General features: G+C 37.0%; 2 protein-coding genes across 3 annotated transcripts in view; both read right to left on the bottom strand.

The window, feature by feature from the left end:
- Positions 1-5,362, bottom strand: part of cacna2d4b (calcium channel, voltage-dependent, alpha 2/delta subunit 4b) — a 34,762-nt gene extending 29,400 nt beyond the window's left edge. For both annotated transcript variants that reach the window (XM_066648852.1, XM_066648853.1), the window contains exons 1-2: positions 5,208-5,362; positions 1,124-1,205 (exon numbers count right to left, since the gene is read on the bottom strand). In XM_066648852.1, coding sequence (XP_066504949.1) covers positions 1,124-1,205; positions 5,208-5,362 — 237 coding nt within the window. The remainder of the gene's footprint in view (positions 1-1,123; positions 1,206-5,207) is intronic.
- Positions 5,363-6,828: 1,466 nt separating this feature from the next.
- On the bottom strand, positions 6,829-13,460 carry samm50 (SAMM50 sorting and assembly machinery component). Its single transcript, XM_066649385.1, has 15 exons — positions 13,277-13,460; positions 12,350-12,460; positions 12,159-12,260; positions 11,953-12,040; positions 11,771-11,877; positions 11,316-11,446; positions 10,931-11,018; positions 10,473-10,601; positions 9,810-9,881; positions 9,617-9,703; positions 9,432-9,502; positions 8,980-9,047; positions 8,244-8,390; positions 7,583-7,724; positions 6,829-7,157 (listed from the first exon to the last, which is right to left on the bottom strand). Exons 1-15 carry the CDS (start codon positions 13,295-13,297, stop codon positions 7,112-7,114), a joined length of 1,410 nt encoding a protein of 469 aa, XP_066505482.1. The 5' UTR covers positions 13,298-13,460; the 3' UTR covers positions 6,829-7,111.
- Positions 13,461-13,480: the final 20 nt, after the last annotated feature.

The raw sequence follows: 13,480 nt of genomic DNA, 5'->3' as shown, positions 1-13,480 counted from the left end.
CTAATCTGTGGATTAATTGTATCATGAAGAGGAATTAAACAAGCAGCCAGAAACTTTAGCATTATCTCCCACACTGGTGTGAACTTTCAGAGGTGGACAGGGTCAGTTTCAGAACCTACTGCCAAATTTTTCTTCCTGGCACGACTTATTTTTTTCAGATGCAAAGTACATCATGAAACTGGCTTGTAAATAACTCAATGACACATTCACTCATTCACTCACTCACTAACTCACATTTAACAAAGTTCACATATACGTGCTATTGGGTGTTTTATATGAAAAATTAAAAAATAGAAAATAAAATGTGCACAAGCCATGTATGTTACATTCAAACAACAACAACAACAAAAACTAACCATGCATTAAAATGTGCAGAGGTAAACGCTGCAATAGAGAATGTGAACACAATTTCACCTGGTGTAATTTTATTTTTTTACAGAAAATCAACAAAACCAGTAATTAGAGGTTTCAATATATATTGCACGACCATACTCAGGGAAAGAGAACTTAAAGGCTGACTGAGGACAGAATTATCAAATAAATATTGAATTTGGACATCACACACTAAAAAAAAAAGCTTAGGTCCACCAAAACCTCATGAGCATTATTGCCAAGAGCACTGAGCACTATCCCAGTGTGCATTAGGTAGATCTTGTTAGAGCTGCCACTGTGTGTCAATCAGCAGCCAAATCCCAACACACCCCATAATAAAGAAACCCATATAGTCCCACTTAACAGAGCCATTCCTACTGATCTACTGATCCTACATTCCAACTGATCTAGGCCTGAGGAATTCAAAAACAATGTATTCTTATGCTGTATTATTTTATACAATTATAAAAGCGTGCCAGTGTTTTCACTGGTAGTTGCTGAGAAATGGATGCATCATTTCAAATAGAGCCTATCCATATAATATCTATGATTGTAAAGATTAGTTTAAAATCATGGAAGTCTATGACCACAGCTGATTGTGAGACATATATAAAATCTGCTCTTTGCAACAAGTACTCCAAAGTGAAAGACAAAAGAAAAAACACCAATAAGAAAAAACAATGTTATTTTGGTCCACAGAACACATTTATCTACTTAGTAGAAATACAGTTCATGTAAATGATCAGTTTACCTTCTGTAGTAGAGCAGCTCCTGAATATTTTCCAGCAACTGAGTTCAGTTGCTCAGAAATGCTATTGGCCCATTTTTGAACTCTGAGGAAAGAAAATAGTTATCAGTCAAAACACTTGTTCTACAGACCATCAGAATCTTATCCCAACTCCATGCGCTCTTAATACTGTTTGGCTGCAAGTGACTGAAGTGTTTGATGAATTTGCAGGTGATGAAAGATCATTCTATCATACATTCATTCATTTACTGTAACCACTTAATTCTATTTAAGGTCACAGTGTGTTCAGAGCCTACCCAGAATCTTTGGGTGCAAAGCAGGAATAAGCTCTGGGCAGGACTCAAGTCCATCATAGGGCATACATTCACTCACACCTGTGGATCATTTCTGAATAGCAAATCCACCTACTAGAAAGTGTCTTTGTACAGAGGGAGGAATCCAGAGGCTTTGAACCAACATCTAAATAATAAAGCAAAATAATTGTAACCAGTGTATCTAGTGATACATTTCCAATAATATCTCTTTTAAAATGTACTTGTTTTCTCTAAATATCTTATATGATATAATGAGCACTTATTAGGGTTTTTAAACATTTAAATCAGTAAAGTCATCATTTAGCTCCTCAGCCTAGACACTTTCCAAATAATATCTGGTCAGCGGTGGTCCTGTGGCTGTCATTTACCATTTCCAACTACTTGTACATTCATTGTCTGTAACTGCTTATCTAGGTCCCACACACAAACACACACACACGCCTATGAATACTTTTGAGTTGCCAATCCACCTACCAACGTCCATGGGATGAAAACCAGAGCGGACACAGGGAGAACACACCAAACTCCTCACAGACAGTCACCTGGAGTGGGATTTGAACCCACAACCTCCAGGATCCTGGAGTTGTGTGACTGCAGCACTACCTGCTGTGCCAGCATGCTGCCTGTAAAAATATTTTCATCCAATCTAATATGGAGCATTTCTACATGTTTTTATTGGACAGTGACGATTTGTTACATCTATTAAAGTAGCGAGTGAAGGTACAAAGTAGTTCTACCTATGGCGGATGTTTATTTCTTTCTGTCTAAAATCTTGCAGTCTCACGGTCTTTCTGTATTTCTCTGCTGTCTCTTACTGTAAAGGTTGTTGTTTCACTGGTTGAATTCCAGATGATTTTTATGTCTGTTATGTTGACCCTGAGGGCACAACACTACATTGTAAGAAAAACTGCCACTGTGGTGGTATCCTCACACATTCAGTACCTTCAGTTAGGGAACATAATTGTATCATATTCCATTGTTATTGCAGATTTTAAACTTGTGTTGATTTCCTATGCCAGATTTCATCTCCAGGACTTATGTTCTTTTATTGTACACAGTTCTATAATGAAATCTTTAAAAAATTCAATACTCCTTCTGGAGAACAGAAAGTAGTGTATATTTAGGGAACACAACTAGACTTAAAAAAGTTGTACCTTTAAAGGTACATTTATACTGTTTGTACCTTTAGCAACAATAATGTACCTCTACCATACCTTTTTCCTAAGAATGCAGATGGCCAGTCATGTGTTCTGCTGATAAGCTCTAGGATTCCTGTGTCATGTGTAAATGTGGTGGAGTGACTAGGATATATAAGAAATATTTTATTTACCAGAATTGGTGACGAAGGCCCTGATGAATTGTGCCCACTTGTTTCCTGTCTTTACTTACTACCAAGAGTGTCCTAACCAAATACCTTGGATGGGGAAAAAAGAAAAATGGACATCTCTGTGCAAATACATGCTGGTAAGGGAGAGAGCATAGCCACACCACTTACAAAATCAAACACTCAGATGTCTTTGCCAGGTAAGCTTAGTGCTGACAAATGCACTATGAAATGGCTCTGACCTAAGCAGGCCAGGGCTTTCAGATGTATCTGTGTTTGTGGTGGCTTGGCAACAAATTGGACTGTGACACCATTAACCTATTAAAGACTCAGCCAAACACAGTCCAGGATAGAAAAACACTAGCTTTATGTCTTACTTGAGGATGAATGCTTCAAGGAAATGTCAATGTAAATGTCAATTGCGATTTCTTGTACTAGTTCTGAAAATTAAGGTTTTCTATCAGTTAAGGTCTTTTCTGTTTCTTGACCAAGAAAACTGTGAACAAGCTTGAATGTAGTGTGCCAGACATTTAGTGAGATTTGGTTGTGACTGCGTATGGTAGTTTATGCTACATCTTATTGGTCTAAAATGGCATATTTTTAAAAGTAATGATGACTTAAAAACTCTGAATAATTTAGCACTTGTTTTATAAATAGGAAAGACATCTAGCAACAATAATGTACCTCTACAATACTAATTTCTGAGAGTGTAGATGGCCAGAATTCTCTAGAGTTCCTGTTTTGATTAGTGTCATGTGCATTAATAAATTCAGTTTGATCATTTCATCTATCAGCTAAATGACTACAAATTTTGTGTTGTGCTGCTGAAATCAATTTAAATAAATCACAGCTCTGGCTTTTTTCCTAAAGAGCAAAATGCAAAACATTCTGATCGTGGCCAAGGAAAGACATCTATTTAAAAGAAGGAAGGAAGGCATAAAATGTGTTAGCATGAAGTTCCTGTCGCCATGTGTCTATCCATATGACCATCTGTGTGCTAGCTTGAGTATCTGGCATCTCTCCAGTATAAAATTAACCAGGGCACCCTCCAGCATGGCACCATAGGTGCAACCTGGACCACATTATCTACAGACATTGATATCATACATGATTTATTTAACATGTGGTCCAGAGAGCTAACAAAACACCTTTCATGCGTAAAGCCAAATGTGAAATAAAACCTGATAGAATTTCTGAATTTGGTAATATGGTCCATGTTCCTCTTTAGTTATTAAATACCCAATATAATCAACTGATGAATAATCATTTGATGATTAATATTGACTTACATCACAACCCACGAGCATTTTGCTTGCTGAATCCACTATGTAAAACTGCCTTCTGTCAAATGGCCTGATTCTCATTTTCCCCTCCATTCGCTCAATGATGTCAGTCTCATGAGAAATGGATTTTACAGAGAAACTCATTTGATGAGGGAATTACCAAAGGCAACCCAACAACTGCCTAAACGGCATCCGCACTGCTGCTTATTCTCTAATTCCAAACTCCATGGAAGTGAACTGGTGTAAATTTAAACCCCAAATAATCCTGGAGGCTCAAGTTTCCTATTGCAGCTGGAAGAGTTTCTATTATGCAAGGTTTGAGAGCAGTTCATATAATGTGTTTTTGCAAGGAAACCAAGAAGAATCTTTGTATGGTTTCTGGTGTCTTCTGGATGCTCCCATTTCATTTAAATGGAATTTAAATTTCATTACCAGCACTGATTTAATATAGTGAATTATTGATCAGCCTGACCTGGCTGCCAAATGGAGAGGTTTGGAAATGTTTTAATAAATGCATAGGAAAAATTATAATATTAGTTTGGGAAATATTAGTAAATTATAATATTATCTTACTAGTGTTAATTCTAATATCAGATTTTTTACATCATTACGAAAAAAGAACTAGCTTTACCGTTTGATTTTCTGAGGTCACTACATCCTTTTGCGTAGTATTGTATATGAAATACACTGCAACTAGTATCATCAGCAGATCACTGTAATATTATAATCTCTATAATCACAGTATCGCTTTAATATTATAATTTTGCATTAAAAAGAGTAAATCAGTCAACTGTTGTATCAATTTATGTTCGACCATATATAAGTCTTCACTGTCTGACAAAAAGCTTGTATCTCCTTAATGATGTTTTAGAAAGAGAATGGAAAACACCTTAACTCTGAATGGGAGTTAAAAGAATTATATATTCCCAAGTTTTAGACCACTTCTCCTTGTATTTACAAATTATGCTGAAAAAAAGCAGCAAATATTTATGTAGTTTGTCTGGCTAGCTACAATATAATCATACTCTCATGACCCAATTTAAAAAAAATAAATGTGTATTAATATTTTACTAGATATTAATTGACAATAAATTGTGCTCTACGCTTAGTAAAGCCCCACTTCTCAATTTTTAACTTAAAATACTATTTTCTGAGGTGCAGCTTACGTTTCTGGAGGAATCTTCATTTGGGCCTTGGTCAAGAGGCAGAACCAGCCTGAGTAAAGCAAGATGAGAGTGACCCATGTAGGCCAAGTCCTGTGCCGGACAGAGCCAACAGCTGTCCCAGTGCAGCACATCTGTATCCTCTGCAGCACTGCCATCCAACACCAATCCAGTGGAACTCACTGCTCCACTATAACTTTATCGGAGTCTCACCATCATCTCAAACTGACCTTGTTCATGCTGATCTCATGTAGATTTGTAAAATTCACCTTCGATGCAGCTGGTTCATGATCAGTGATCCACTGCTAAGAAGCAAGTTTTCAGGTTTAGCCCAGTTCAGTTTTCTTCATGAAATCCTGTTCAGCATTCTTCATGATGACAGCTGAAGCTCACAATAGGAAAATCTTCAGTGATCCAGACTATCCGAATATACAGTTGACAAATAAAAAAGAAATCATATTTCTCTAATATGGTGAAACAGGCTGAATTGCAGGTGATTACATCCTCTTGTGTACGGTTATCCACGTGAGAATTTGATGCTTCGAACTTACAAGAGAATTGAGAACAGCCTTTGCATCCACGTGCAAAAGAGCCACTGAATAGTTTTGACAAGGTAGCTACAGGGGCTCACTGCCAAAGCACTCAATCCTCCGCTTTGCAGCGTAATCCACTTGGATTACACTCTCCTCACAGAGTGAGTTCACAGGCTGGGAAGAGGGGAGGGGGGGGGGGCACCGGCAGGGAGGGGGCACATGGAAGAGGCAGGCGAATGGGCGAGTTAGACAGTTGTTGGCTCTAAGAGGATTAGCAGTGATTTCTGGAGGCAGGGCATTGCCTATCCAATCAGTGCAAAGTGAAAAGGAGGGCCTCCAGAAGCGGCTTGTACTGAGGGACAAGGACCTCTAGTGGGCACAAAATGATCCTTTTTTATCCCTTTGGAGACCAGTGAAGAGAAAAAAATAATGAAAACAGAACACCAGGAGACAGACAAAGTCACCAGAAGCTTTTCATACTCTTTTTATTAATCATAAACTTGTTTCTTTGTTGTTGTCTTTAGGGAGGTTTTCCTCTGCTAGTGTATTAAGGTGTGGAAAGCTGCTTTGATAGAGTGTGGTGGTAGGTTTCTGAGGATTTGAGGGAAAAAATAGAGGCTTAAAAATAGTGACTGTGATTATCTTAGTGACTGATACATCTTTGCCTGTTGTGGGCATTAATATCAAAGTAAATCTATCAGTATGAAGGGACACAGGAGGCTAAACTCATGCCGTTCTAGTTTTGAGAGCTTGCTGCCTTTTGCATCTTGTAGATCACTGTGTTACAGTGATATGAATCTTCTTGCAGAGGAGGAAGAAGGGCAGAACAGAAATTACAAACTGAGAAACAAATTCATAGTTACACTTAAGAGCTACTCGCTGTTCAAACTAAGAACAGAAGTCCCCTGAACAATGCAGTGAGGAGGTGTGTGTGACTGCAGGTCAGATGCATATGTTCAATATTCCATCATGTCATTGGAGCAGACAGGAAGTCTGGAGCACAAATTATTCAGCAGGCAGACAATTTACACAGACAATCTTTTCTTGTGCTTGACAGTGGAGAGGAATAAAAATATCACATGACACTACTACACAGGGAGAAAACATTGTTTATTGAAGCTTTTGCTTTAAGACAAATAAATATGACAATCATAAGAGCACTGATGGGTATAGTTTTCCACAGATTACCATGCTTTGATCAATCTCTAAAATTTTTTTGGTGTTAGGCTATTATACTTCCAGTCTGCCTGTTGCCAACAGAACTGTTAAAGCATAATACTTTGCTTTCCTCATTGGAGTTTCAAGCATATTTTACCCACATGTAAAATGCCTTCTTTTGATGTTTAATGGTGACATATGAATGGCCTCTGAATGTTACAAAAAACGAATTCCTGCTCCAAACTGCACTCCATCACATATCCTGTAAAGGTAAACAAAAAAAACTATATGATACATTAAGCTAGAGCATTATCCATCACTGGAGTTTGTGAAATGTATAATAATAATATATATATATATATTTATATATATAATTAATCTGAATAAAACAAGCTGAATGCTGTTTCCAATTTTTTATGTACATTTCTGTTCAGTCATTGGCATGTTGTAAGTGGAAAGAAGCTGTCCTTTCTGACATCATGACATTACCCAAAAAAGTGGATCTAAGGCTATGTAACTGGACCCAAGAGAAATTGACTGATGTTTGGGCCATCAGTTCTCCATTCTTCTAACAGCATTATAATAAAAGAACGTTTCAGGCCGAACTTGCTTGGCAGGATCTGTGTTCTGAGTCAAACCTACCATCACCAACTACTTGAACATTAAGATAGATTAGCGTGCATGTACCTGTCGCCACTCTGGACACCCATGGGAATGCAATAGTTTAGCTCCAGCCGAGCAATGTTCCCCAGACGCAGCACAATGCCTGCTCCATATGACCAGCGGATACACTCCGCCAACTTGCTCAAGTGGGCTCGGGGCCCCTCACCTACACAGTTATAACTAGAGTGAAAACTCAGCACACACAATATCTAAATAAAAGCAGCTTAAATACAACATTTTAAAAGGAGAGGACAAGTAATAACTCCATAATAACCAATTTAATGCCAAGTTTTCATTTTAGGCTGACATTAACACTAAGTTTTTACTTGGATATCAGAAGAAATAAGAAGAACCCAATCCAATCCTAGATTATTTGAGTACAGCGAACTCAAGTGAATAACAGACAACAAATAAGTAAATAAAAATAAGTCAAATAAATACAGGTTACTTCAGAGTGTAGCAGAATGTAGAATATAAAATTTAAGACGGGTATTATTTAAAAATTAAGCTACCATTATTTAAGTTAGTGTAATGGTATATCAACAGTTATATCATTGCTATAACAAAACTTTCTCGTTGTAAATCGCACAGATTTAAACGTTAACCTTATTTTAACTTTAATATATTATTTGAAAAGCAAACATGAAGTGTTTCTCAGCTATTGTTTTAAAGATTATATACTCACCATAATTGAGGTTACACAGGTTTCCAGCATTGAGGAAGAAGTGAGTCCTGAAAAGGTCTCCAAAACCCCCTCGGCCTGGCCTGAAGGGCAGGGGGGTATAGAGGTGGATTCCACCAGCCCAGTAAGCCTCCCCACCTAAATAATCACCTTCCATGAACAGTGGACACAACAGTTATTTTCCCTGTCTATAACAATTTCAATAAATGCTGCAACTAATTTTGCAATGTATGTTTGTTTAAAAGGAAATTCAGAAAATAAATATAAGAACTTAACACAGAGATACACACATTCATTATATCTTCAGTAAACCTCGTTAAAAGCTTGAAACTAGAAGAGCATAAAGGGATTAGAAAACAATGACCTTATTGTCAAATCTATCTTTACTTATTATATGGCTGTTTTTTTAAACCAAATCTTTCTAGAATACTGTAAATAATGTGAATGATTAAGAATCATGCACAAGTGCACACACCAAGAGTAACATGCTCAGTGAAATAAAGTGATTCTGATACAAAGCAAGGGCCCATGTGTGTCAATTCTTAGTTCCATATATCAATAGACACATATAAATGATTAATTATTATAACAGGTGCTACATAATAACTATATTATCACTGAGAATGTGACTAACACTAACCTCAAGATTTGTATCGTACATTTTATAAATAAATGTGTGTAATATTTTAACATCTAGTCTGTTTTAAGAATCTTTGTATATTTGTACTGAATTTCTCACCTTCACTCTGAGGTCCGATGCTGTACATGCTGAAACCCCTCACACTAGTTGGACCTCCGAGATAAAACCTGTTTACATTAAACAATGTTAGATCAAATACTTTTCAGTGCATTTGTATATTAATTTGGGAATCTGAAGCCTACCAACCTATAAACTGTGAAATAAGATCACCCAGTCAGTTCTGACTTTGTGCTGCTTCTTACATAGAGTGTAGAGATTTTTTAATTGTCCTGCCCTTATCTAAGTATCTCTAATCACAGCATCGGGTGCACTTTTATATGACAAAGCAAAGATGAGGAATAACAGAGCAAAACAAACAAAACAAGTATGGAGAACTAAGAGAAAGTAGAGAGGAAGTTTGGCAAAGCTCTACTCAGACATTCCTGAAAATTAAAGGAGGAATTGGACAAAGTGTGTCAGAGTAAATCCTGATTTGATTATCATGCACTAACCTGTCAGCAATAGACGTGGGTTTCTCTCCAATTGCCAGCAACATACCACCCCAAAGAGAGGCAGATAGAACCTACAGAAAATAAAAACACCCCAAAGGTTATTTTGGCTCAAACATTGCCTGCATTTAAAGACCCTAGACCAATCCAAATATTCAACCATGTGCTGCCAGAACTGTGTTTCTCACCGAGTCCCAGAAGAGACGTCTGTTAAGTTGAATCTCAAAGTCCTCCTTCAAGAAGCTTGCATCTCCACCTGTGTAGCCTGCCAACTCCTACAATGCCAGATAATTTGGATCAACCCAAGCATAAAATATTCAAGTTGAATTCTCTATTTATACACAATTGCATGGCCAGTAGGTTATCTGTAAATATACACACCTGATTAATCTTTAGTAAGGCACCTTTCTTAGGAAGGATTGGAGAATTACGTGTATCAATGACCATTGCATGCTGAAGGGAAAATATTCACAAGGTTAGAATTTTTATTTAATATTTTTCATTTCTGTACATAAATCTCTCAAGTTATTATGAAAAGAAAAATAATTAAGTGATGTTCAGGACAAACTAGATGATCTAGACAGCTTCAATCCTGTTGGAACAGGAGGTGTTTGATGCAAGTGTCAAAACCGTTATAAATGCATGTTTTCTGCATCACCACATACTGTTATTTGCACCTTTACTGTTTATGCATTCATTAATGCTGATTATGTATGCCTTATTCTTGTGTGTCTGTTGGAAACAGCTGAAACTAAACTCTGGAAATGTATGCAGTTAAACTGAGAGCATTCACACTCTTGTTAATTATTTTTAATATTATTTAATAAAAATAATATTTTTATTATTTGATAAAAAGTTTGAAAGAGAGAAAGCACAATATATCTTAATATATTTGATACCTTTTACATATGTGACGTTCAAAAGATGCTGAGACTTTGCATCAAACTGAAACGATTGATGTTTTTGTTTGAATGTTATAAATGATTCTGAATAAGCATTATTACCATAATCAAATTCTGCTAGAATATTAACTGTTAGACTTACAGAGAGAGAAGATTTGAGTGAGTGGCCACTCTCCTCTCGAACAGCGAAAGAGGCAGTACGTGCCAAACAGCCCAGTTCTCTCCACACACCCTCCCACTTCAGTGTGTGATTTGTCCTCCAGATCGGGAACTGTATTAGAACAACAGAATTGGTGAGCATTTAACTTGATCAAATAAGCCACATTTTCAATATTTGAAACGTTGCAAAGATTTCTGCACATTGTTAGCTTTGTAAAGGGGAAAAAACGGTGTTGATATGCTATTGTAGTCATTTTTAAAGCAAACAACGGAGTGTGTTTGTACAGAGGCATCTTGATTGATAGACTTTCTTTGCACTTTAATTATTTATATATTTTTTTATCATTTTTGTATGCATTTACATCATAGAATGTGCAAAATATTAGACATAAAAATTGTACATCAAAATTTGCATAAATGTGGATATAAGTAAAGACTTACGCTAAACTCTGTGGATATTCCTCTGTCAGTCTCTCTTAGTGAGCTCCATGGGAACTGCCCTGTGACTTTGTATATGTTGAATGAGAAACTGGAATTAAACAAAAGGAAGTCAAAGTGTCAATTATAAACCAGATATTTTTTTATATAGACATTGTTTATTATAAATAAAGTGTAGGCCATACAAACTCATTCTATGATCTTTGTTAACAGCCAGCACATCCTAGCTATTCATCGTTTTCAGTGACTTAGCTCTCCTGTGTTGTGCAATCCCCAAAAAAAAAAAAAAACATCAAGTGTACCCAGGAGGATATGCATCCTTGGGGACTGGAGTTAGGGAGTACACATCCTAATAACAAAACACATAAATAATGCATATTGTGCATACTTGCGCTCAAAATGTCCAGGCTGAGGCTTAAAGAATGACAGGCCATAGGATGTTTCCTTGGTGCCATAGGAAAACTGAAAGGTGACTTTTTCAGCACGGCCAAAAATATTAGGCAATTTTAAACCCAGCACCTGAAATCAGACAGCAAAAACAGCCATGGTATATTTCCATAATACATTTCCCTCAATGCTGTATCAATATTCTCTACAGAAAATGGAAAATTATATAAATAAAGATATGAAGCTTGTACTTCCCTTTCAAACATCAACTACTTCTCATTTTATTTATAAATCATATGAGACCCTATTTACAACCATGCACCACAAAGTAGTCCGATTTCTATCCGACTAGCTGGAGACCCATGTGATTACATAGTCACATGAAACTATGAGGTGTAAACACGTTCCGAGTGTTATGAATATGTTGCTCGTACCAGACAGACATTGATAACTCACCATGCTTCCTTCATTGTTTCCAACCATGGTGTTGTAGCTTCCAGTCATCCTCCTAAGCTCCTTGACCTCAAATGTTACGTCCAGCCCATTGGGCAGTGCATCCTCACCTATGGCAATGACAAGCAGCATTTCAGACTTTTGATAGTTTGGGCAAATAATCACTGTGTGTCTGAATAATGTACCTTCTGCAGTATCAATGACAACTTCCACTTGTCTGAATATTCCCAGGCGCAGTAGTCTGTGTCTGGCATCATGGGACTTTTTCATGACCTGTGGGTAGAGATACAACATCACAAACCACTGTAACTTTAGTTTCAAAAAGCAAAAACAATGCAACTTTGATCAGCACAACTTCCCATAACATTACTACATTAAAGATAACACTCACATCAATCAAGTTCTTGGCTCGGAAGACGTCCGCAATTTCATATGTCAAGATGTCCTCCTTTGTTCTTCCAAGTCCATCTATATGCACATGCTGGACTACAACCTAAACAAATAGAGGATACAATAAGCACCTGCTTGCAATATCTTGCAGAAATAAAACACTGTGGCTTACAATAAAAGAATCAGTCTCACGTCTTTATTTTCAAGGACTTCTTGCTGGGGCTCATGCTCTGGTTCAACCAGGTCCAGGTCATCTGCTTGAACTCCCAGTTCAGGCCCTTGCATAGGGAGAGGGTCTAAACTCTACAAGAGCAGATCGTAGCATTTTATGAGTAGGGTATTTTTAAATACAATGCTTGTTCTCCCAAACCATACATGTTATAACAAAACAGAGAAATACTTAAAAGAGAAAGCTATCAAAAATGTGTTCTCTGTACCAGTAAAACTGCAGTGGAATTTATTAGTACAGCCATAATCAATCAGTGCAAGAACTTAAATAAAATTACAATGACTGTACGAGAACTGAAGAACGTTTTTCAACTAAATAAGTAAACCAATTTGTTTTTTAATATTATTGAAGTAAAAATAAAATTGTTAAATGAACATATTATTTACTAATAATTTGACAGAATGACAAACAGTGGTTGTAATTCTGATGTTCTGTTCATTTCAGCGTTAAAAATACAGGGTCGTCTAAACTTTCCTGAGTTACACAAAGCTAAAACAGACCAAAATTAGACTTACAATCGACGTAGATTTAAGTTGCATTAAGATATTAATTAACTTGAGCTAATGCTCTGTTTTCACTACAGTACTGTGCACACCATCACAAGCTTATCCTACAACTGAAGTAACCAAAATACAGAGGTCTGTAAAGTTAATTCTTTCAAGCGCAATACATGAATAAAAGAATTGATGTGGTGTAAACAGACTTTGATTAGTCTGCTTACACAGAACACCGCCTACAGCCCGCTGACCAGATGTGTAAAACCTCCAGTCTCTCTTCTGTCAGTAGGACAACACTGGGACAGTTTGAAAGTGAAGCTGTAGTTTGGCCCATTTCTGTTCAAAGGTCATTGCTGTGTTTTCTTCCGTAAATACGGTAAAACCCACACTTACCCTGGCGTGCACGGTCCCCATGTCGAAAAGCTACTTTACATTCAGAAGTCCCTAATAATACGCGAACTTGTCAACGCGCTTTACAGAAATGTCCGCGGCTCGTTCTCCAACATACACACTAATCATTCACCAGGAGGCCGCCATCACACTCATTAGCTCCGCCCATTTCGTGACGTGTTCAGACGCAAACGTCACCGCTCTTGA

The sequence above is a fragment of the Hoplias malabaricus genome, chromosome 17 (assembly GCF_029633855.1).
Source record: "Hoplias malabaricus isolate fHopMal1 chromosome 17, fHopMal1.hap1, whole genome shotgun sequence".
Taxonomy (NCBI): Eukaryota; Metazoa; Chordata; class Actinopteri; order Characiformes; family Erythrinidae; genus Hoplias; species Hoplias malabaricus.
This window is presented reverse-complemented; position numbering and strand designations above follow the sequence as displayed.